This window comes from Macrobrachium rosenbergii, chromosome 49, assembly GCF_040412425.1.
Source record: "Macrobrachium rosenbergii isolate ZJJX-2024 chromosome 49, ASM4041242v1, whole genome shotgun sequence".
Lineage (NCBI taxonomy): Eukaryota > Metazoa > Arthropoda > Malacostraca > Decapoda > Palaemonidae > Macrobrachium > Macrobrachium rosenbergii.
Window position 1 is genome coordinate 40,406,106 of NC_089789.1, and position 22,500 is coordinate 40,428,605.

At 38.6% G+C, this 22,500-nt stretch overlaps 2 protein-coding genes across 3 annotated transcripts in view; one reads left to right on the forward strand and one right to left on the reverse strand.

Moving 5' to 3' along the window:
- Positions 1-20,054, reverse strand: part of LOC136832368 (U1 small nuclear ribonucleoprotein 70 kDa-like) — a 37,269-nt gene extending 17,215 nt beyond the window's left edge. Inside the window, exon 1 of the mRNA XM_067093278.1 lies at positions 19,886-20,054. Coding sequence (XP_066949379.1) covers positions 19,886-20,054 — 169 coding nt within the window. The remainder of the gene's footprint in view (positions 1-19,885) is intronic.
- Positions 1-22,500, forward strand: part of alpha-Man-IIb (alpha-Mannosidase class II b) — a 1,038,654-nt gene that overhangs the window by 541,470 nt on the left and 474,684 nt on the right. The window lies entirely within an intron of this gene.

Genomic DNA, 22,500 nt, shown 5'->3' on the forward strand with positions numbered 1-22,500 from the left:
TAAAACTGCTTCGGCCGAGTAAGTCGGGTTGGATTGTAAGGAGTAAGTGGAAGTTGTGTATTTACGGTGAGGGCATCTCTATTTTAGGTGGTACACTAATCAGTGTCTGTAAGTTTAGACGACTGGTTACTTTGGAATGTTGCTGTGTATAGGGGTTATGATTAATTTCCAGGGTGTTAGTATGTATGACTAAGAATATATATATATATATATATATATATATATATATATATGTATGTATGTATATGTATGTATGTATGATATGTATTTATATATATATATATATATATATATATATATATATATTTATATTTATGTATGTATGTATATATATAGAGTGTAAAATGTATATATATATATATATATATATATATATATATATATATATATATATATATATATATCATGCATTTCTATTGTAAAGCCAATTCTCAACAAATATTTCAAGAGGGAGGCAGGGAAATATTGCTCACAAGATCCTGCCAATAGCTGTTGTCCCACATTGCACAGAACTAAATTTACAAAGCGTTTACAAATTAAATTATGCGACGAAAAATTTTTAATCCTATTCCAGTGGCAGGAGGATTAGGTGTTCGAGAGTCATTTCCACGAAGGGAAGTATGGTCATGTCCTGCAGTTAATTGGTTTCGCGGTATAGAATTGCATGTTTGCGTCCCGGTCGTGCAAGACTTTATATATTTCATGCAATAAAATACCACATAGCAGGACTATCTAATTTATTTTATGCAATAAAATGTCAAAAGGCAAGACTGTCAAATGATCTGATAGCAAGGTGAGGTATCAACTTGATTTTAACGGTTGGCAGTAAACGTCTTGGTCTTAGATGATATATGGCTACAAATCGTGTAAGTATAAGACACATCACACATAAATTTCTTCCTTTGCAAATGTAACGGACGCATTCGAAAGTAGGATTTGTTTTTATAAATAGTTTTCGCGTTAATGCTTCAGATTCGGGGTAGTTGTTGATAAGTATGTAGACATATATTTCATTTATGAATCGTAATAATTTTAAATATAGATGTCTAACATCGATACAGTTCTCAGCGTTTTATAGTCATCTTTTAACATACGTTTTTTTTTTCTTTAAGTTTCACGTTTTTTTTTTTCTTTAAGTTTCATGGTGAAGAGACGAGCCTATAAATAAAAAGAAAGAAGTCGGAATGTACGAATAAGTGCAAAATTGGCTTCAAAGCAGTTTCCATTAGTCCGTTATCAGCTTTTTTATTCTTAGGGTTGTCAATCTTTGCAGATTGCTCTTTCGAGCTTCTCAAATGGCGCAGCGTGAACATTGGAGTTGATTTTATATCGTCCTATATTGATTCATCGTGAACATCTAGAGACGTAGCGTTTACTCTTCTCTATCGCTTTATCGTAATTCGTTACAGGTTGTACACAGTGCTTCTATTTCGAGACTAAACTTCGTGCTTCTATTTAGAGACTTCTTTCGATTATTGACGTATGAAATTCGCTACAGAATAGCTTGTATTCAGAAATAGAACATCGAGTAATTTGAGTGTTCAGTGCTATTCATAGAAAGGAGTTCCTGGGCATTCTAAAATAGTACCAAAGGTGAATATATGCATATTTGGTCTTATTGAAGATCTTATTTGGTCGATTAGGGACTTTTAAATCCACCAAATTGAAGTAAATGAAAGTCTCCACGATTTAAAAATATGAATTTAAAAACTACAGAAAGTGAAGAGTCTTTGTCATTTTGAAGTATAAATAAAAGTAAGTTACGAGGCCAGAAATGTAAACAGTAAGGTCTAGGGTGTACAGAAATGTAAATAGTAAGGTCTTAGGTTTAGAGGAATGCAAATAGTAAGGTCCGACAGTTGAAGAATTGTAAATAGTAAGGTCCGACAGTTGAAGAATTGTAAATAGTAAGGTCCGACAGTTGAAGAATTGTAAATAGTAAGGTCTGAGAGTTGAAGAATTGTAAATAGTAAGGTCCGACAGTTGAAGAATTGTAAATAGTAAGGTCTGAGAGTTGAAGAATTGCAAATAGTAAGGTCTGAGAGTTGAAGAATTGTAAATAGTAAGGTCCGAGAGTTGAAGAATTGTAAATAGTAAGGTCTGAGAGTTGAAGAATTGTAAATAGTAAGGTCTGAGAGTTGAAGAATTGTAAATAGTAAGGTCCGACAGTTGAAGAATTGTAAATAGTAAGGTCCGACAGTTGAAGAATTGTAAATAGTAAGGTCTGAGAGTTGAAGAATTGTAAATAGTAAGGTCCGACAGTTGAAGAATTGTAAATAGTAAGGTCCGACAGTTGAAGAATTGTAAATAGTAAGGTCTGAGAGTTGAAGAATTGTAAATAGTAAGGTCTGAGAGTTGAAGAATTGTAAATAGTAAGGTCTGAGAGTTGAAGAATTGTAAATAGTAAGGTCTGAGAGTTGAAGAATTGTAAATAGTAAGGTCCGAAGAATTGTAAATAGTAAGGTCCGACAGTTGAAGAACTGTAAATAGTAAGGTCTGAGAGTTGAAGAATTGTAAATAGTAAGGTCTGAGAGTTGAAGAATTGTAAATAGTAAGGTCTGAGAGTTGAAGAATTGTAAATAGTAAGGTCAGAGAGTTGAAGAATTGTAAATAGTAAGGTCTGAGAGTTGAAGAATTGTAAATAGTAAGGTCTGAGAGTTGAAGAATTGTAAATAGTAAGGTCCGACAGTTGAAGAATTGTAAATAGTAAGGTCTGACAGTTGAAGAATTGTACAGTAAGGTCCCAGAGTTGAAGAATTGTAAATAGTAAGGTCCGGACAGTTGAAGAATTGTAAATAGTAAGTTGAAGAATTTAAGGTCCGAGAGTTGAAGAATTGTAAATAGTAAGGTCGTGGAGTTGAAGAATTGTAACATAGTAGAGTTGAAGAATTAGTAGAGAGTTGAAGAATTGTAAATAGTAAGGTCAGAGAGTTGAAGAACTGTAAATAGTAAGGTCTGAGAGTTGAAGAATTGTAAATAGTCTGAGAGTTGAAGAAATTGTAAAGTAAGGTCTGAGTTGAAGAATTGTAAATAGTAAGGTCTGAGAGTTGAAGAATTGTAAATAGTAAAGTCAGAGAGTTGAAGAAAATTGTCAGACAGTTGAAGAATCGTGCTCTGAGAGTTGAGAATTGTAAATAGTAAGGTCCGGAGAAGAAGAATTGTAAATAGTACGGTCTGAGAGTTGAAGAATTGTAAATAGTAAGGTCCGACAGTTGAAGAATTGTAAATAGTAAGGTCTGAGAGTTGAAGAATTGTAAATAGTAAGGTCCGACAGTTGAAGAATTGTAAACAGTAAGGTCAGAGTAAGAATTAAAGAAGTAATGGCCGGAGAGCTAAGAATTGTAAATAGTAAGGTCAGAGAGTTGAAGAATTGTAAATAGTAAGGTCTGAGAGTTGAAGAATTGTAAATAGTAAGGTCTGTGAGTTGGAAGAATTGTAAAATAGTAAGGCCTGAGAGCTGAAGAATTGTAAAATAGTAAGGCAGAGAGTTGGAAGAATTGTAAATAGTAAGGCCAGAGAGTTGAAGAATCGTAAATAGTAAGGTCTGAGAGTTAATTGTAAATAGTAAGGTCCGACAGTTGAAGAATTGTAAGGTCTGAGAGTTGAAGAATTGTAATAGTAAGGTCCGAGAAGAAGAATTGTAAATATAAGGTCTGAGAGTTGAAGAATTGTAAATAGTAAGGTCCGACAGTTGAAGAATTGTAAATAGTAAGGTCGGAGAGTTGAAGAATTGTAAATAGTACGGTCGGAGAGTTGAAGAATTGTAAATAGAGAGAGTTGAAGAATTAAAATAGTAAGGTCTGAGAGTTGAAGAATTGTAAATAGTAAGGTCTGTGAGTTGAAGAATTGTAAATAGTAAGGTCTGAGAGAAGAATTGTAAATAGTAAGGTCAATTGAAGAAAACAGTAAGGTCAGAGAGTTGAAGAATCAAATAGTAAGGTCTGAGAGAGTTGGAGAGAAGATTGTAAATAGTAAGGTCAGAGAGTTGAAGAATTGTAAGAGAGTTGAAGAATTGTAAATAGTAAGGCCAGAGAGTTGAAGAATTGTAAATAGTAAGGTCAGAGAGCTGAAGAAACTGTAAAGAGGTCGGAGAGAATTGTAAATAGTAAGGTCAGAGAGCAAGAATTGTAAATAGTAAGGTCTGAGAGTTGGAAGAATTGTAAATAGTAGAGTTGAAGAATTGTAAATAGTAAGGTCAGAGAGTTGAAGAATTGTAAATAGTAAGGTCTAAGAGTTGAAGAATTGTAAATAGTAAGGCCTTAGAGTTGAAGAATTGTAAATGGTAAGGTCCTAGAGTTGAAGAATGTTAAATAGTGAGGTCTGAGAGTTGAAGAATGTTAAATAGTGAGGTCTGAGAGTTGAAGAATGTTAAATAGTGAGGTCTGAGAGTTGAAGAATGTTAAATAGTGAGGTCTGAGAGTTGAAGAATGTTAAATAGTGAGGTCTGAGAGTTGAAGAATTGTAAATAGTAAGGTCTGAGAGTTGAAGAATATTAAATAGTGAGGTCTGAGACTTGAAGAATGTTAGATAGTAATGTCTGAGAGTTGAAGAACTGTAAATCGAAAGGTTCTGAGGGTTTACGTAAACGCTCACGAGTACTTAATGGCATCTGTCGTTGGACAAATCGACATGTGCCGAGCATTTAAAGACGCGAAGGGGCGATAATTATGTATATCAAAGGTATTGCCTCTATATCGAATTAACGACCTCCTCACGGCGATGCTTAATTGATGTAGTGAATAGTTGGGTGAACCGAGTTAATTAAGTGATTGAAAGACGTTGCATTGATGTAATGAAGCGCTTATGCGTGTCTGGCTAATTAAGCGGCCGTATCTGAATTTCATTTAAGGGTAACCCACCCACCAACCCCCCCCCCCCTCTTCCCCCTTGATATAATGTTGAAGTCTTCGTTTCATTGTGACCCATTGCCACTAATAACAGGCATCTATAACTTTGTTAGCTTCAAGGGGCCTCATTGTGATCTTTGGTGTTCATAAAAGGACTCATTTTTTCATTCATTGCATCCCCTTGCCTTTGGCATGAACGGGAATAGGTCATAATTCCCCATAGGGTGGTAGTGCCGTCAGTGCGCCTCACGTGGTGCACTGTAGGCATTACTTAAGGTTCTTTGCAGCGTCCTTTCGACCCCTAGCTGCACCCCCTTTCTTTCCTTTTACTATACCTCCTTTCATATTCTCCTTCTTCCATCTTACTTTCCAACCTCTCCTGACAATTGTATCTTACTGCAGGTGCGAGGTTTTCCTCCTGTTACGCCTTTCAAACCTTCTTTACTCATAACTTGTCTTTCAGCGCTGAATGACCTCATAGGTCCCAGCACTTGGCCTTTGGCCTAAAGTTTATATTCCATTCCAGTAGGTCATAATGAGGCCTGTAACCCAGCAGAGGTAAGAACAACCAAGTGATTAAGTAATTGTAGATACAACGGGTCACAACGAGGCACTTAGAAGCCAGCTGTGCTTGTGACAGTGACCTGTAGCGTTTGTGGTTTCTGAATCGGTGCATTTTTCCATTTTATATTTTTCTCTGTTTCCAGCTACATTTCAATTACCAGCGTGTACTGCTCTTCGCTGAGTTTTTTCTCGCTACTGCAGTTGCTAAATGAATGCAGACAAGTGCATGAGTTTTTTCGTTAAAGTAGATGCAATTGCAGGCTGATGTTTCGATCTGTCGTATCATGTTCCCACTGGCGTGCGGAGACGTGCTTTGGTTGCTGTCAGTTGTATATCATTGTTGAAACCGGAGCGCATTGCGACAATTCATCTGGATCACTGGGTTACGCTTTTAAAGCTGTGCGTACCCTGCAAACAGGCTTATCATGTGACTTTCATACTGTACCTATGCAGGAATAAGGCAGTGTGGATTAACGTGAGTGTTCTGTTGCCCATGAAGCTTCTCTGTTTATTTATGTCCAGAGACTCCTGTCTCGTAATTAACTTGTAAGAGCGGACAGAAGGCTCAACATCCATGTATTTTTCGAACCTGGGATCAGTTTGAGTTTTGTATTTTGTTTTCCGTAAAAGAAAACTATTGTGCCGGCTTTGTCTGTCCGTCCGCATTTTTTCTGTCCGCCCTCAGGTCTTAAAAACTACCAAGGCAAATTATGTTGATCATCCACGCTCCAATCATCAAACATTCCAAATTGCAGCCCTCTAGCCTCAGTACTTTTTATTTTATTTAAGCTTAAAGTTAGTCATAATCGTGCGTCTGGCAATTATATAGGACAACCTACCACCAGGCCGTGGTTAAAGATTCATAGGCCGCGACCATACGGCATTATACCGAGACCACCGAAAGATAGATATATTTTCGGTGGTATTGCTGATACGCTGTACAGAAAACTCGATTGTTTATTTATTTATTATCCTCCCTGTGTCCGTCCCAAACAGACTAATGAAGCTGGATCAGATCCCACGTCGATACTTTGTTTACTGCTGACGGAAGGAAAAAGTGGGAGGCCTCTAAATCCCTTGGCAATTGGGAATCTCAAACCGCCGCGGTCTGGAGCTTGTCGTTTCTGTCGGAATATTTTCGTCCTCGAGAAGATGCTCGGTGAGGAAGAATGGGCCATAGAAGAAAAGCTCTCTCTCTCTCTCTCTCTCTCTCTCTCTCTCTCTCTCTCTCTCTCTCTGTTTACGAGCGGGGAAATGCGTCTGTTCGTAAACCTGCATAAGTGATTCGACCATGTAACTGAAGTCGGAGTTCAAGTCCCATAAGAATAGAATCATTGATGGGACAAGAGTGGGTTATATATATAATTCTTAAACTTTTCAAGTATTTGGAGCGGAGTGGCGGGAAAAGGTTACCGAAGGTTTCTGTAAAGTAAAGGGTGCTTCACTTATTCCAGTGGCTTCTGGGCCTCATTGTGGCTCATTTATCTTTACTAAGTTTGGGAACTGGCATCAGGGTTGTAAAGTGGAAATTTGGTCTCAGAAAACCAGGCGAAAGATAGGGTGCTTTATGAAAAGAATATTTGTAGGTGGACAAAGAGTTGCTGCTGGCATTTTTGCTTTCCATTTCAACGCCTTTTTCAGCTTATGGTTAGATGACAGTGATTATATGAGGCATGGGTTATCAGGTTCCCTGCTGTCATGATAAGGAATTCAATCCCTTCTGTGTTCCTCAGATACAAGTAACCTAAATTCCCTTTAAAAAGTAGATATGCCTTTCAGATCTCTAGCCTTCTGTTAATATGAACCAATGCAGCTCGCACAAGTCTGTTGAGGCTTGTTGCCAGTTTCAGAAATTTTTTTTTCCATTTTGATAACTTGGAAAGGTCAGTAACCCTTAACCTCTACCCTTAACTTTCCACTTTTACCAGCGTGTGGGGCCAACATAAATGCATTAAAGCTCTTGCACAGTTAATTGTTGACATGGCAACGTCCGACTGCTCAAAGCTGAAGTTAAGAACATATGAAAAAGGTTAAACTCGCGGCAGTATTTCCTAATAGATTATTAAGTCTGTTTGATGTCTTCACAGAACGCCTTTTCGTCAAAGGTTTTGTGGGGAATTATAAAACTTATTAATAAATCTATTTGAAAATTGGAGAGATGCCTCTTCTTATTTTTTTTCCATTTCATTCCTTTTAACTTGGGCTTTTGCCTTCAATGGTTTAGATTACGTCGGATTATTTTTGGTAATCGCCGAATGCTGGGTTGGTTTTATGAATAATTGTTCATTGTTGAATTACCTTCTTTTTTTGTGAATGATTGAAATATCGATTTCATTTTTGATTTGGACGAAAGCCAGTTGAATGGAGTTGCCAACTAGAGTTCTCTAGTCTCGTTTTCTTTTAAGGTTGCCTGAAATAGTGCTCATGCTTTTTCAGGGAAAATTTGTTAACTGGGCAAAGGAAAATCACATTTCGTTTTGCTTTTTGGCCAGTTGACGGAAAATTACATTTCCTTTACATTTTAGGCAGTAGATAGCGAGCTCTTTTATTCATTGCGTATTCGATGTTTGATGTAGCTACAATTTTGTTTTCGTATTTCAAACATTTATTGGGAAGTTACTCTGCATTTCAGGATTTTGATGGAAAATTATATTTTACGCTCTGATTTGCTCAAAAGGGAGTGCAGTGTTTAGGTTATGAAGTAATGTTGAAATTATCACTTTAAAAAAGGTATTCATGAGGCAATATTCACGCATGTCTTGTCCCGGGTGTGAACTCCACGTGCTTAATAATTCGATTTGGTAAAACACGCAATCAAATTACTTTTGCTGTTGCATTGTCAAGCCAATGACTCCCTTTTTTATGTTTTTCTAATTCTGATCTCTTCTTTCCGTTTTTCATATCATCTTCAGTAACTTCTTTTAAATGAACACCATGTTCTTTGGAAGCTTAAATTTAAGGCAGTGGCCCCTGGAGACTTAAATTTAAGGCAGTGGCCCCTGGAGACTTGTTCAATAGAAAAAGGGTTTTATCATCTGAATAATAATAATAATAATAATAATAATAATAATAATAATAATAATCGGAATTCTCCTCACACTTTCGTTTTCCCTGATTTTTATACTCTTGCCCGGGGCCTTGGTAATGGTATCAGGTTGCCAGTTCCATCGACCTGTCCAATTTAGCTATGAATATCCTGAGGCTTTATTGAATTTATGTAAGACGCAAAATAAACTAAGATCCCGTATAAGACTCAAACTCACTCTTAGTTACTTTAGGGATTTTCAAGCTTCATTGGGACCCATATCAATCCTCACTAGATTCACCTTGCTTATTTATTTATTGTTTCCGTAAAGTAGAAATATTCACCGTGAAATCGACCTCACTATTTTATCCGAGTTGATTGAGTGAGAATATTTGATGTACTTCAATTCGAGAAAATGTCGAAGTTAAATAGTGCAAATATTCCTTCATAAAATGTATGAAGGTTTTACACTGCATAAAGGCCAAGTCTGCACTTGCTTCTACTTCATAGAGGATGAGCTGCAAACGGAATGCAAGAATATTTAGTGAATGGATACACGCATGGCGAGTAGAATATGTAACGAAATGTTACAAGGTTTAATTTAGAAAATACTGAGTGCGTACAATACCTGTAGATGGTGGTTGAAGGCTGAGGTTACCAGTATTATTCGTTTAGAAAGATATGTATATATATGTATGTATATTTATATATGATTATATATATGTATATATATAATTGTATATATATTAATTTATTTACGATATTCATACAGCGTCACTATACAGCGGAGGTTCCACTTAACAAAAAGCAGTCATTTAAAGAGCTGAAATATAATAATAATAAAAAAAAAAAGAATCAAGAAGCAAGATTACGAAAAATAAAAGGAAAAAATCGTTTCTTCTGCCAAACGAACCTTAAGAAAGAATGAAATTATCAAGGAAAAACAACTTCCACGAGTTCTTAAAAGTAAGAAAAAAAAGAAAAATTAAAAATAAAAAGTAAAATACAAAGTTTCTTCGGGGCCGAAGAACCACACCTCGGACTACCTAACGATTCCTCGAGTATTAATCAAGCCACTTCTTCAGGTTCCTTAAGGAAGAGAGAGAGAGAGAGAGAGAGAGAGAGAGAGAGAGAGAGAGAGAGAGAGAGAGAGAGAGATCGGGGTAACAACTAACAACAGTCGCCCGGTCTGACTTCTTCAGGAAATTTGTGTATTTTAGGTCTTTGATGTCGGAGCTCCGGGTCTTGAATGAAAGGGTTGGTGGGGTGGTAGGAGCTATTGGGGTTTGGGGAGGGTAGGTGGGGGTTCTGGCAGTTTGGGGTGGGAGGGGAGGTTTTCGTAAGATATTGGGGTAGTGCTCAGATTGTGCTTCCGTCCTGCATGCTTTTTCAAGGTCTGTTTATTGTTGACGTCGTTGTTTTATCATTATCGTTGTTGTTGTTACTCATTATTCTTTTCCTCGTCTTCTCCTATGTCTTCTTTCATTTCATTATTATTAAATTTTTGAAACTTACCGTTTTTATTGAGTCTCGTGTGCTGCCAAGTTTTGGAATTCTCCCCTTCTGTTTTTTCAAGATGCTGGTTTATCGTTAAAGTTTGTTTTTCTGATTAGGGTTTTGGTTGATGAAGGTCACTGGGGCTCCCGTTCCATCAACCTGCCACCATCACAATTTACTCCAAATTAATTATAGTTTTAATTTTGAATGGGGGGAATTTCGTCGTTCTCTTGCTGGTTAATATTATTCCTTTCAATCTTCAACCAATCCATATTTTCCATTTGCTTTAAAACATCGTGAAGACTTGAGAGAGAGAGAGAGAGAGAGAGAGAGAGAGAGAGAGAGAGAAAGTTTTGCAATTTCTCGAACGGTCAACTGGCAGGTCTCTCCATTGCTATTGAGATGGCTATTTTTCTGTCCGCCCGCACTTTTTCTGTCCTCCCTCAGATTTAGCTAAAACTACTTTAGTAGCCAGAGGGCTGCAAATTGGTATCTTGATCACCGACCCTTCAATCATCAAACATAACAATTTGCAGCCCTCTAGCCTCAGTAGTTTTTATTTTATTCAAGGTTAAAGTTAGCCATAATCGAGCGTCTGGCAACGCTATAGGTGCCAAGAGCTAAGGCCACCACCGCCGGGCCATGGCTGAAAGTTTCATGGGCGGCGGCTGAGAGTTTCATGGGCCGTGGCTGCGAATTTCTTACAGCATTATACGCTGTACAGAAAACTCGATTGCGCCAAAGAAATTTCGACGGATTTTTCACTTGTTACCTTTCGTCGAATGGGCGGCGGCTGAGAGTTTCATGGGCCGTGGCTGCGAATTTCTTACAGCATTATACGCTGTACAGAAAACTCGATTGCGCCAAAGAAATTTCGACGGATTTTTCACTTGTTACCTTTCGTCGAAGTTTGCGTGTCACCATAACGCGATTGTGTTCTGGAAGTCGCCTGCGAGAATTTCCCGGAAGGAGATGAATGTGATACGAGTCTGATACGAGTCTCCTCCGTTCCGGTTAATTACCTTCGATTCGCGTTGATTCTAGGTTTCTCTCGAGAGGGAATAAGTGGATTCTGTTTGAGATTGTCTCTCACGCGTTCTAATTACTGCAGGTTATTTTGAAGCTGTCCCCTTTGTCGAGAACAATAATGTATTGAGAGTCCACGATTTTCCAACTCTGGTCGCGGACTTTGAAATATTAATCGAATACTCTCTCTCTCTCTCTCTCTCTCTCTCTCTCTCTCTCTCTCTCTCTCTCTCTCTCTCTCTCGCTGTTGCAGCAAAATATGGGGCACTCTTATCCAGTTAGTTATCGAGTGCCCTTATCCGTAGTGTTCTGATGAAATCCGAATTGGAAAAGTCACATAACCGTTATCCCTTTTTTGTGCCTTTACCTTGAGCTGGTGAAGTCACATGGAGTTTAGTGTTATTTATTTATTTATTTTTTGGAATGCGATTAAATCTTTGTTCCCCGGGTTGCTTTATAGAATGCCCTGTTTAAATGTAACCAAAATGTAGCACCATACTTCTGAATAATCAAGTGATTTGATAGACAAGGGAAAGTGTAGAACCTTTATGTTATATTAGATTCCTCTTTTCTCGTGGATTAATCGATTGGAAAATTTGCAAGAGCTTCGTATTTTACAGCAGCAAGGGTCACAGACACTACAATACCATAGAGAGATATGACAGAAGTTGTTGCTGTAAGGAGAACTATTTAATAGATGACCTAGATTTAATAATTGCGTTGCAGAGGAAACAGTGGAATTTTCAGTTTTATCGGAACATCTGCCGGCAGCAGTTACTGTCAAGAGTCTTGGAAATATTGGTTGATCTCAGATATTAGAACATCTATGCTTTTAAATCGTCATATTGACTGCTTTAGAACTGCAAGTAGCCTGCCATATTTTTGTTTGTACAGTAACCTCATGGGCCGATAATAGGGCTTTCAAAAATGGACTCGGATAAACAGAAAAACAAACTTGTCCTTTCTAACTCTCTGCTGCCAGCGTTAAAAAATTGAAGAGTTTCTCTCCCTCAATTTCTCTCACAGCGCCCCCTTATACGTTTAGGCTGGAATGATCTAGCTTTCCAAATGGGCCTCTTTTATTTTTTCCTTGTCATTATTCGACCCTCCTTTACAAGGTTTGTTCATTAATTTCTCTCTCTCTCTCTCTCTCTCTCTCTCTCTCTCTCTCTCTATGGATTTCCTATTTGCCTTCCATCGTTCCCTTTTAGCCTGGATTTATATTTCGAGTTATGGGATTTTTTTTTTCTTTTTTTTTTGTCTTTCACTGAAACATTTCTCTGATGTTTATTTCAAGCCAGTTTTAGCAGCGAAGTTGAAATGGTTTCGCCTTATGGGGCTTGTCTTTTGCAGTGAAACAGCGATTTCCTTTTAAGCCCTCATACTTATTTCGCGTCCTCTCTCTCTCTCTCTCTCTCTCTCTCTCTCTCTCTCTCTCTCTCTCTCTCTCTGTGCTTTTATCTTCCCGTATTTCCTGAAGTCTCTCTTTGGCAGGATTGCCCGGTTTATTTCCAAATAGAATTTATCACCCGTTTCCTTCCTTCCTTCCTTCCCCTCAGATATTGCTGGTATCTCTATTTTCTGTCATTTTCTTTTTCTCCAGTCTCTCTCTCTCTCTCTCTCTCTCTCTCTCTCTCTCTCTCTCTCTCTCTCTCTCTCTCTCTCTCTCTCTCTCTCTCTCAAGTTGCCAGCAAATTTGCAAGTTATGAAGCAAGTACAGCCAAAACAAAACAGAGAGAGAGAGAGAGAGAGAGAGAGAGAGAGAGAGAGAGAGAGAGAGTTTGTACGGGTAACTTATCATTGTCACTATTTCTCAAATTGCAGCTTAGACGTCAGGTATTTAGCGGAAGTTAGGACGATAATTTATTGCCCTTAATTATCAGAGCTGGTAGCGACATCAGAAATATTTGGTATAAATAGGTAAATCATTCATATCATCCCATGTACCGGCGTACTTTTTTTTTTTTTTTTTTTTTTTTGTTCGGAGAGACCGTTGGGAAGGGCAACCAAATGCCCTTATTTACAACTGGCCAGTTAAAGCAGTTCGACAGGATGGGAATTTCTGGAAGATGGCTTCAGTTGAAGTGACTGAAAATATCTCGATATGACTTACATGGGAACGTGCATAGCCTGTCTAAATTCCTTCATAGGAATGCATTTCATATTTGACAAATACGTTGCATATTTAACTTGAAAGTATTCTTCTCTCTCTCTCTCTCTCTCTCTCTCTCTCTCTCTCTCTCTCTCTCTCTCTCTCTCTCTCTCTCTCTCTCTCTCTTATTGGTCTTATGTTAGTAGTATTTGAAACAGATTAAAGAATCAGACTCACTTTTATGGGAGATTTGGTCATAAATGCGTGTATATATATATATATATATATATATATATATATATATATATATATATATATATATATATATATATATATATATATATATATATATATTTATATTTATATATATATATATATATATATATATATATATATATATATATATATATATATGTATATGTATATATATATATATATATGATGATAGGTATATTTATGCATCTACCTACACAGGTTTACCCTCAAGAATTGAATTGTTGTCCCATTCCTTCTTCTCCCCAAAAACCCTCCCCCCCCCTCCCCTCCCCTCCGTACTTGCACGCGCGCGCACACAAACACAAATTTTTTTCTATCTTCGTCTCTCTTTGTTCACTTTGACCCGTGCAATTATTCCCTGCCATGTTTTTTTAATCCTTTAATCTTTCTGTGTTTCTTTCCCCCTTTATGTCACGAGTTTTGTTGATATTGTTTTACATTTTTTAAAGTGATTATTCTTCTGTTCATTGTTCTTAATTCTCTTTTATTTGACCTCAATTGGCGATTATTTATAACTGAGGTAACGATCAATCTATTGTTCAAGTTTTTACAAATAAGTGGTGTATTGAGAATTATATATATATATATATATATATATACTATATGTATATATATATATATATATATATATATATATATATATATATATATATATATATATATACATAAAATATGTATATATATAATGTGTTTGTGTTTATGTATGTATGTATATATATTTTTACGCCAGTTAAAAAAAATCGTTTATGTCAGAATTAAAAATCACTTTTGCCAATTTTTCAATCGATCAGTAGTTTGTATCTCGCGATTGTTTTTTTCGTTGTGTGTTTAACTGTTTATTCAAGGAGCATTGTATTGAGACATAATTTCCAGTCTGTTCCTTTGTGCTTTAAGGTTCGTGGAGGTTTCATCTGTAGGTTTAGAGACTAGAACTTGCATTAGTTGATAATTCTAGTCTGTCAGCCTAGAACTTGCACTCTGCTGTACTTGTTTTTAAACTTCAGAGGAGAGAATCCTATTGTAAGCGGCTTTGAGGTTTCATCTTCAGCATTATTGTTATGATTATTAAGTACTGAGAATTATTTTGTAAAGCTGGGTATTATCGTCATTTATTTCTCCTGTTTATTTGAAACTGATCTAGAGGAACAATAAAAAAGAAAGGGGACAAATATCAATTCTGTGTAGTTAGGTGGGTGGTATCCTCCGCGACTTCGCTCAAGGGTTAACGGCTTTTTACTCATGGCAAAACTTGCTGTCTGGGGTAGCTAGGGCAAAACTTGCCTAGGGGAGCTAGGGAAGGGGAGGCGGGGGGGTGATGGCTCCAGAGGTCTATCTGCCGTGTCATCAGGTGTTATTGTCCCAGTACCCTTCGTCTCACGTGGGTGGAGAGGCGGGTTTCAGGTACACCATACAGTAATTCAATGACCTGACCCTTGTCTCAGCTGCCCACTGGCGACCTTTAAAACTCTAAGAGCTTGTTGGGTTGGGGGATGGTTACGGGTGGCTCCCTTCGCATCATCTTTTTTATCTTCCACTTTTTATTTTGAGCCCTCACTCAGTCCATAGGGTGGAACCGTTTTATATCTAAGTTAAATTCTGGTTTTGTGATTTTTCTTCTTGTAAGTCATAACGGTGTTTGGTAAAGGAGAGAGAGACCATAATAAATGAGATGAAGGGCGCAAGAGAGGATTATCTGTGGGTTTCAGACTGGCCTGCAGCTGATGAGGGTCAGAAGGCAACGTTGGAAGGAAAATGGGAAATCCATTGAGAAGAGGCAGAAGCGGAGGTGGAAATTAATGAACAAACCTTGTAAAGGAGGGTCGAGTAATGCCATAAAAACCTACAGGGAAAACGGGACGATTCCAGTCCGAGCGGATAAGGGAGGGCTTCCTGAGAGAGAGAGAGAGAGAGAGAGAGAGAGAATTGGTCTCTTTTGTTACTGAGAGAAAATAGTCGAGTTCGGCAGAACGCTTTGGATGTGCTTAGGGGAAAAAACAGCAACGATTTGTATCTTCTTCACGGGTTGATTTTGATTTTTAGTTTTCCGTAAAAGAAAACGGTTGTGCCGGCTTTGTTTGTCCGTCCGCACTTTATTCTGTCCGCCCTCAGATTTTAAAAATTACTGAGGTTGAAGGGCTGCAAATCGGTATGTTGATCATCTACCCTCCAGATATCAAACATACCAAATTGCTGCCCTCTAGCCTCCGTAGTTTGTATTTTATTTAAGGTTAAAGTTAGCCATAAAAGTGCTTCTGGCAACGATATAGGACAGGCCACCACCGGGCCGTGGTTAAAGATTCACGGGTCGCGGCTCATACAGTTTTATACCGAGACCACCGAAAGATCTATTTTCGGTAGCCTTGATTATACGCTATACAGAAAATTCAATTGCACCGAAGAAACTTCGGCGCATTTTTTACTTGCTTATTTCAGCGTTCGTTTGGGATGGTCGAATTTAGGTAAAACTAAGACCAATGTTAGAGAACTAGCTGTCGTTGAAACTAGGCCCACACTGTTTATTTTATGCGGTTCATCCTGCCGTATTTCAGAGGCATTCTTTTTCTTTATCTTATTTATTTACTCATCTGAAAAATCAGTGCTAATACAAATTCCGTGCTTTCCAAATAAAACGGAAATGGCAAGTACATTCGTCAAAGAACGGGCTAAGGAATGCGCGATGTTAGTATTGCACTACATGGTACTCGAATGTCATTCACATCCCCCAGTCATGGCTTCCGTCAAAGGTAGACTTAATTGAAAACGGCCTTTGGTCAATTTGTGCTCCGAGGAAGGTTTTAGAAAGTTTCCAGCACCTGTTACAGTTGAGTCGGTGTTTTGTCGTCTTTGTATTTCAGTACATATCTCATTCAGTATTAGCTGTTTTCCCTAACAGGGAATGGGTCCAGAGAACAGCACAGTGGTTACAAAGTTAAGTATACCTTAGTTTAACCAGACCACTGAGCTGATTGACAGCTCTCCTAGGGCTGGCCCGAAGGATTAGATTTTATTTTACGTGGCTAAGAACCAATTGGTTACCCAGCAACGGGACGTGCAGCTTATTGTGGAATCCGAACCACATTATAACGAGAAATGAATTTCTATCACCAGGAATAAATTCCTCTAGGTCTTCATTGGCCGGCCGGAGACTCGAACGTGGGCCAGCAAAGTGCTAGCCGAGAACGGTACCGACCCGTCCGACGAGAAACTACAGTGGTTACAGGCACACGGGCATGAATGCTTGTCACATATAGATTTTTCTTTGCTAAACACTTGATCCACACTGCTCTTTCCCTCGCTATCCTTCTGTCATCTGTCTTACTTCTTATTCAAACCATACCATGCATCTTTCGTGACATGTTAAAGATGTATTCCCCTCTAATTCGTACAGTCGCCCCTTATCACTTTTATGCAATGGAACAGTTATTACTTTCACCCATTCAGTTAGGAACCTTTCCCTTATCCAGATATACCACACAAACCCAGGGCAGCCACCCATTCATTAGGAACCTTTCCCTTATCCAGATATACCATACAAACCCAGGGCAGCCATTTGATTAGGCTGTCACCACCATACCGATGCAACAAAAAGCTTGGAGATTTTATTCCCGGTGGACATTGTCACTTAAACACTACTTTATCCAGCGTGCGTTTGTACCTGTCTCCGTTAGAAAAAGCGTCGTACTGGCAAAAATATGTACATTAAGGAGACTAGAAGGTTGTTCGACATGGATGTATATGCAGAAAAAGGTTAATGGATAGACGAATCTCGGGGGAAAAGTAGAAATGCAACGACGCTGTCTGAAAGGAATCTAGTCCAGGGTCGATAAATGAATAGTTGGAAGATTTGATGAATGAGATAACGGGAGAAAGGAAGAGGTAAATCACAAAAGAAAGGAGTTAGTGCGAGCTTCAGAGTGCTTCTGGTGGTGATTGCTGAAGGTGCAAGGAGGGTGATTAAGAAGTTTAAATAACTCGTGGTTGTTCTGCTTCCGTTATTTAAATTTCTTAATATTTCAACTCTCCTACAACTTCTCCAGTCACCTCCAAAAGCATTCTGAAACTTCCGCTAACTCCATTCTTTTTTCATTTAGCTCTTCCTTTCTCCTGTCATCTCGTTCATCAAATCTTCAAAATATTCATTTATCGACCATAGACTACAGTCCTTTCAGTCTGGTCTTTGTACTTGTCACTTTCGTTCTAAAAGCCATTTGTTCATTAACCTTTCTCTTGCATTTGCATCCATGTTGAACGAATTTGTATTCTCCTAAAAGTATCTCCTAAAGTACATACTTTTTTTGTTGGGGCCAGTATGAAGCTTATTGTAATGGAGATGGGTGCAGGATAAAGAAGTGTTTAAACGATAATGTTCGCTGAGAAAAAACTCCCAAGCTTTTTGTTGCTTCTTTTTTTCCCGTTCCTCTTCAGCCGTATTGACTTTGCCGTAGTCATTAATTCCTCATGAATATTTTACGAGGATGTGACGGGCTTGCTTTGAAGAAATACACTAATTTTTTTTCCCCCGCTTCACCTTTTCGTTTTAAGTGGCTGCACATGTAAATGACTTCAAGGGAATTCATTTCAGGTGGCTTCGTTTAAAGTTGCTTCATTTCAAGTGACATCATTTTAAGTGACTTCAAGTGACTTCGTTTCAGGTGACTTCATTTTAAGTGATTCCGTTTTGAGTGGCTTCATTTCAGGTGGCTTCGTTTCCAGTGACTTCATTTCAAGTGACTTTGTGACGTCATTTAAAGTGACCCCATTGCTTCATTTTTAAGTGACTTCATTTCAGGTGACTTCATTTTAAGTGACTTCGTTTCAAGTGACTTTATGTGACTTCATTTAAAGTGACTTCATTGCTTCATTTTAAGTGACTTCACCTCAGGTGATTTCGTTTTAAGTGACTTCATTTTGAGCAACTTCATTTTAAGTGACTTCATTTTAAATGACTTCATTTTGAGTGAATACATTTTAAGTGACTTCATTTTAAATGACTTCATTTCAAGTGATTTCATTTAATGACGAAGCTGTGGCAGAGAAATAGTTCTAAGTGATTAGGGATGGACCCGAAGGGTTGAGTCTTCAAAGATTCGTTCGCTCAGCCAGGAATCACCAATCGACAAAATAGTGAATCTCTCTCTCTCTCTCTCTCTCTCTCTCTCTCTCTCTCTCTCTCTCTCTCTCTCTCTCTCTCTCTAAATATGGCTGTTCACCTATATAGATGTCTAATAAAAACTTCGGTGAATGCAGTAAATTGTAATTTATGTGATAAGTAGTTTTTTGCAGTTGCATTTAATCTCTTGCGGGTTTATCTGTATTTTTGACACTTTTCTTTCATAATACCTTTTTTATGAATTTATGCGCCAGCACTCTACAATTCTAGCTATTATTTTATAATCCTTAAATATCATTGATTTTATATGCGGATTTTTTTTCCTTTCTCGGCATTTTTTTTTTTTTTTTTTTTTTTTTTTTTTTTTTTTGTGGGAAGGTTGATTGAAATTGAGTTTTGTTCTCCTTCGTCTCTCGCTTGTTATTTTTGTGTTCATATTTCATTCTTCCCCTCGACTCCCCTGGTAATCCCTTTTATTCCGAATCAAAAAAAAAAGAGGAAGAAGAAGAAGAGGAGGGAGAGGAGGAAGAATAAGAAGAAGAAATTCCTCTCCCTTGTTTGTTTCGGAGATTAACCTTAAGCTAAGAGGACCCTTCTCAAGGAAATGAACGCCATCCTTTATTATACCGAGGTGAGAGAGAGAGAGAGAGAGAGAGAGAGAGAGAGAGAGAGAGAGAGAGATTCATTTTTATCTCATCTTTTTCTCTCTTCCTTTTGCCATCTCCCCCTTCACTCGAGAGCACTTTCTTATCACATTCGGTCCATTCCACTTGGCCTGCTCTTCCTTTTGTGCTGACCCTCTTTCGTTTCCCCTTTTCGTCATCTTTTTATTTTTTTATATATACTCTCTCTCCCTCTCTCTCTCTCTCTCTCTCTCTCTCTCTCTCTCTGTCTCTCTCTCTGTCATCATCATCATCATCATCATCATCATCCTTTGCAAAATTTCAAATCTTTTTCTTGTTCCTTAAATCCACTCCCCTCTCCTCCTCCTCCTCCTCCTTTTACTTCTATCTCTTTCCTTCCGTTTCCGTTTGCTTCACCTCCCTCTTTCCCTCCCTCCCTTCCTCCCTCCGCCTTGTACTGTCTCCCTCCCTTCTCTCCTTTCTTTTCCACTTATCCTCCTCCTCTCCTTCCCTTAATTCCTTGAACATCCACCCTCGTACTTTTATCTTTCTTGATATTCTCCCTTGTACATCATCTTCCTCCTTTCTCTGTCTCTTCCCCTGTCTTCCTTCCTCTTCCTCGATATTCTTCCTTGTACTTTATCTTCCTCTATATTCTCCCTTGTACATTATCTTCTTCCTTTCTCTGTCTTCCTCTATCTTCCTTCCTCTCCTCGATATTCTTCCTTGTACTTTATCTTCCTCGATATTCTCCCCTGTACATCACCTTCCTGCTTTCTGTCTTCCTTTATCTTCCTTCCTCTTCCTCGATATTCTTCCTTGTACTCGATCTTCCTACCCTCCTCTCCATCCGCCTATATCTTCCTCCTTTCCTCCTCTTGTCTTCCTCTTCCTTGTCACGTGTTACAGGACTGACAAATGGGCGCGGGCGGAGAAGTTTGTCAGGGCCCCCCGGGGGTGGTGTGGGGTGTTTGTTGTGATGTTTAGCCGACATCAGTGACTCCTCCGCAGCGCCGGGGGGATGTGTGCGTTTCCTTTGAAGTTCTTAAAAACTCCTTTTTTTTCTTCCTTTTTTCTTTTTAAAGGGAAGCGTTCAAGCTCACTCGGAGATGGACAGTAAACTGCTTGGTCAGTTTGGTTTTGCTGCGACGAACGAGTGCTTTCGTTGAGGAATATTGTTCCTTTTTTTTTTTTTTATTGTGAAGTTCGATGGTAATTTATTGTGGCTTTGGTAGAAAAGTGAAGTGTTTGCTGGCAAATGTTGCGGTGTGTATTGCATGTTCGTATCTGAATGGATAATATGCTTTGTAGAAAACTTTAGAAGGCTTAAGTGATCCAAGGACTAGTATGTATAACTAGCCCTTATCTTATCATTGTGTGGGTTTCTTTTTGTATTGAGACAAATATTTAAATCGTGAGGTTGTAGGACCATATAAGTATTTTGGTAAAAAATGCATTTAAGTAAAAAAAAAACATGCATTTTTTATGTATCATGGCTAAAGTTTTGTAGAAGGTTTAAAATTTATATGTTTTTCACCAAAAAAAAAAAAAGTTGGCCCTGACGTAAGCATTTGCGCCGAACGCTATTGTGAATGTCAATTCGAGTCGCAGCGAGTCAATGATCCGTCGCTAAATTATGACTCGCCGGAGTCCCTCGAGGTTTGTCGCATCCAGCGACTACGTGCATTAGTTCTTTCGTGATGGATATTGCGGGACGGTCACCTGTCCAGACGCTCTTCACTCCGGTGATTAATGCGACGTATGATCACCTGGCGATTTGGACACGTCGCTATTTCGCAGATACCCTTGTATCTCTTGAGTGACAAGGGTCTATCGATGAATTACTAAGCCTTATTCACATGCCAGGCCTTGTGAGTGAGTGTGTGTGTATGTGTGTGTGTGTAAGTGTAAGGCTGATAGTATTGGTGTATAGCGCCGCTGCTGTTGGTGGTCCGGTGTCCGTGTTGTATACGTGTTCCTCTTTGTTTGTTTACGTTTGCAGACGTGTACGGTGTTCCACATTTCACTGCCGCCTGTCGGATCGTGTCACAACAGATGCCGCCTGGCGCTTGTTCGCTGGCTTAATTTACGGGTAATTGATAACCAGATGTGTGAGGAATTCTTGCGCTGTGACGGTTCCTCCAAAATGCGTAACTTTGTGGATGTTTCTTTTTTTTTCACTCGTTGACAGCCATGATATTAACCGTAAGGATTAGGTTATGTTTGCATTCTCTCTCTCTCTCTCTCTCTCTCTCTCTCTCTCTCTCTCTCTCTCTCTCTCTCTCTCTCACAAACACACTTTTATTGATAGTCTCTTTCACATGGTTTACCCGTTCTTCTCTGATTTTGTTCCATTTGCTGAGATATTTTCTTCTCATTTAAATTTTACTCAGTAGTTCTTCTCTCTCTCTCTCTCTCTCTCTCTCTCTCTCTCTCTCTCTCTCTCTCTCTCTCATACGTTTACTGAGTATATTCTATAGGGTTTACTCGTTTGTTTCTGACTTCATTCCATTTGTTGATATCTGTTTATTCTCCTTTAAGTTTTACTCATTAGTTCTCTCTCTCTCTCTCTCTCTCTCTCTCTCTCTCTCTCTCTCTCTCTCTCTCTCTCTCTCTCTTAGTTACGTTCCCCTTCCTTCATCTGTTCATTTTGGCTTGACTCATTTTGCTTCATTCCCCGCAGTTCTTGTTAAGACCTCATTACTGTGCATTAGTCATAATTTATCTTAACGCCTTCCACTCCCTTTATAGCGCATTTTCTTTTGATGTGCTTGCTTAGCAAGCGTGACTGTGCAGTAAGCGAATGCTCCGACCCTTCCTCGCCTCTCCCCCACCCCCTTACCCCACCCTCCTCTTCAGCCTTCTACTTCCCCTAAAATTATTTACCACTCCTCCCATTCCTCATTCGTAGCATAGAGTTACCCGTCTTCTTCATGTGTGGAATGGGATGACCTTCCTCCCTTGAATTATCACCTCTCCTTCTCTTCCTATCCTACCTCATTCGTACCAGGTCAGATCAGGTCAGGTCAGCTCTCCTCCTCCTCTCCTCTCCTCTCTCTCTCTCTCTCTCTCTCTCTCTCTCTCTCTCTCTCTCTCTCTCTCTCTCTCTCTCTCTCTCGTGAACGTGAGGTCGGCTGAAGCGCTGAGAGAACTTGAGACGCTTGAGGTCATCACGGATGCAGCCTTGTGTGTGTGTGTGTGTGTTTGTGTGTGTGTATCCTATTCCTTTCTTTCTCTTCATGCTGTTCTTCACGTTGTTGCCCATCCATGTGGTTGTTTTGTATATTATTGTTCGTTCTCTCGATGATGAGCGTATTTCGTGAATAGTGTCGTATGACCATTTTTTCGTGAATCGGTGATGATTTATTTTTTTTTCTGTCGGAGTGTTGTGACTGCAATTTGTACCTGAATCTTGCTTCGTGATTGTGAAAATATCATTA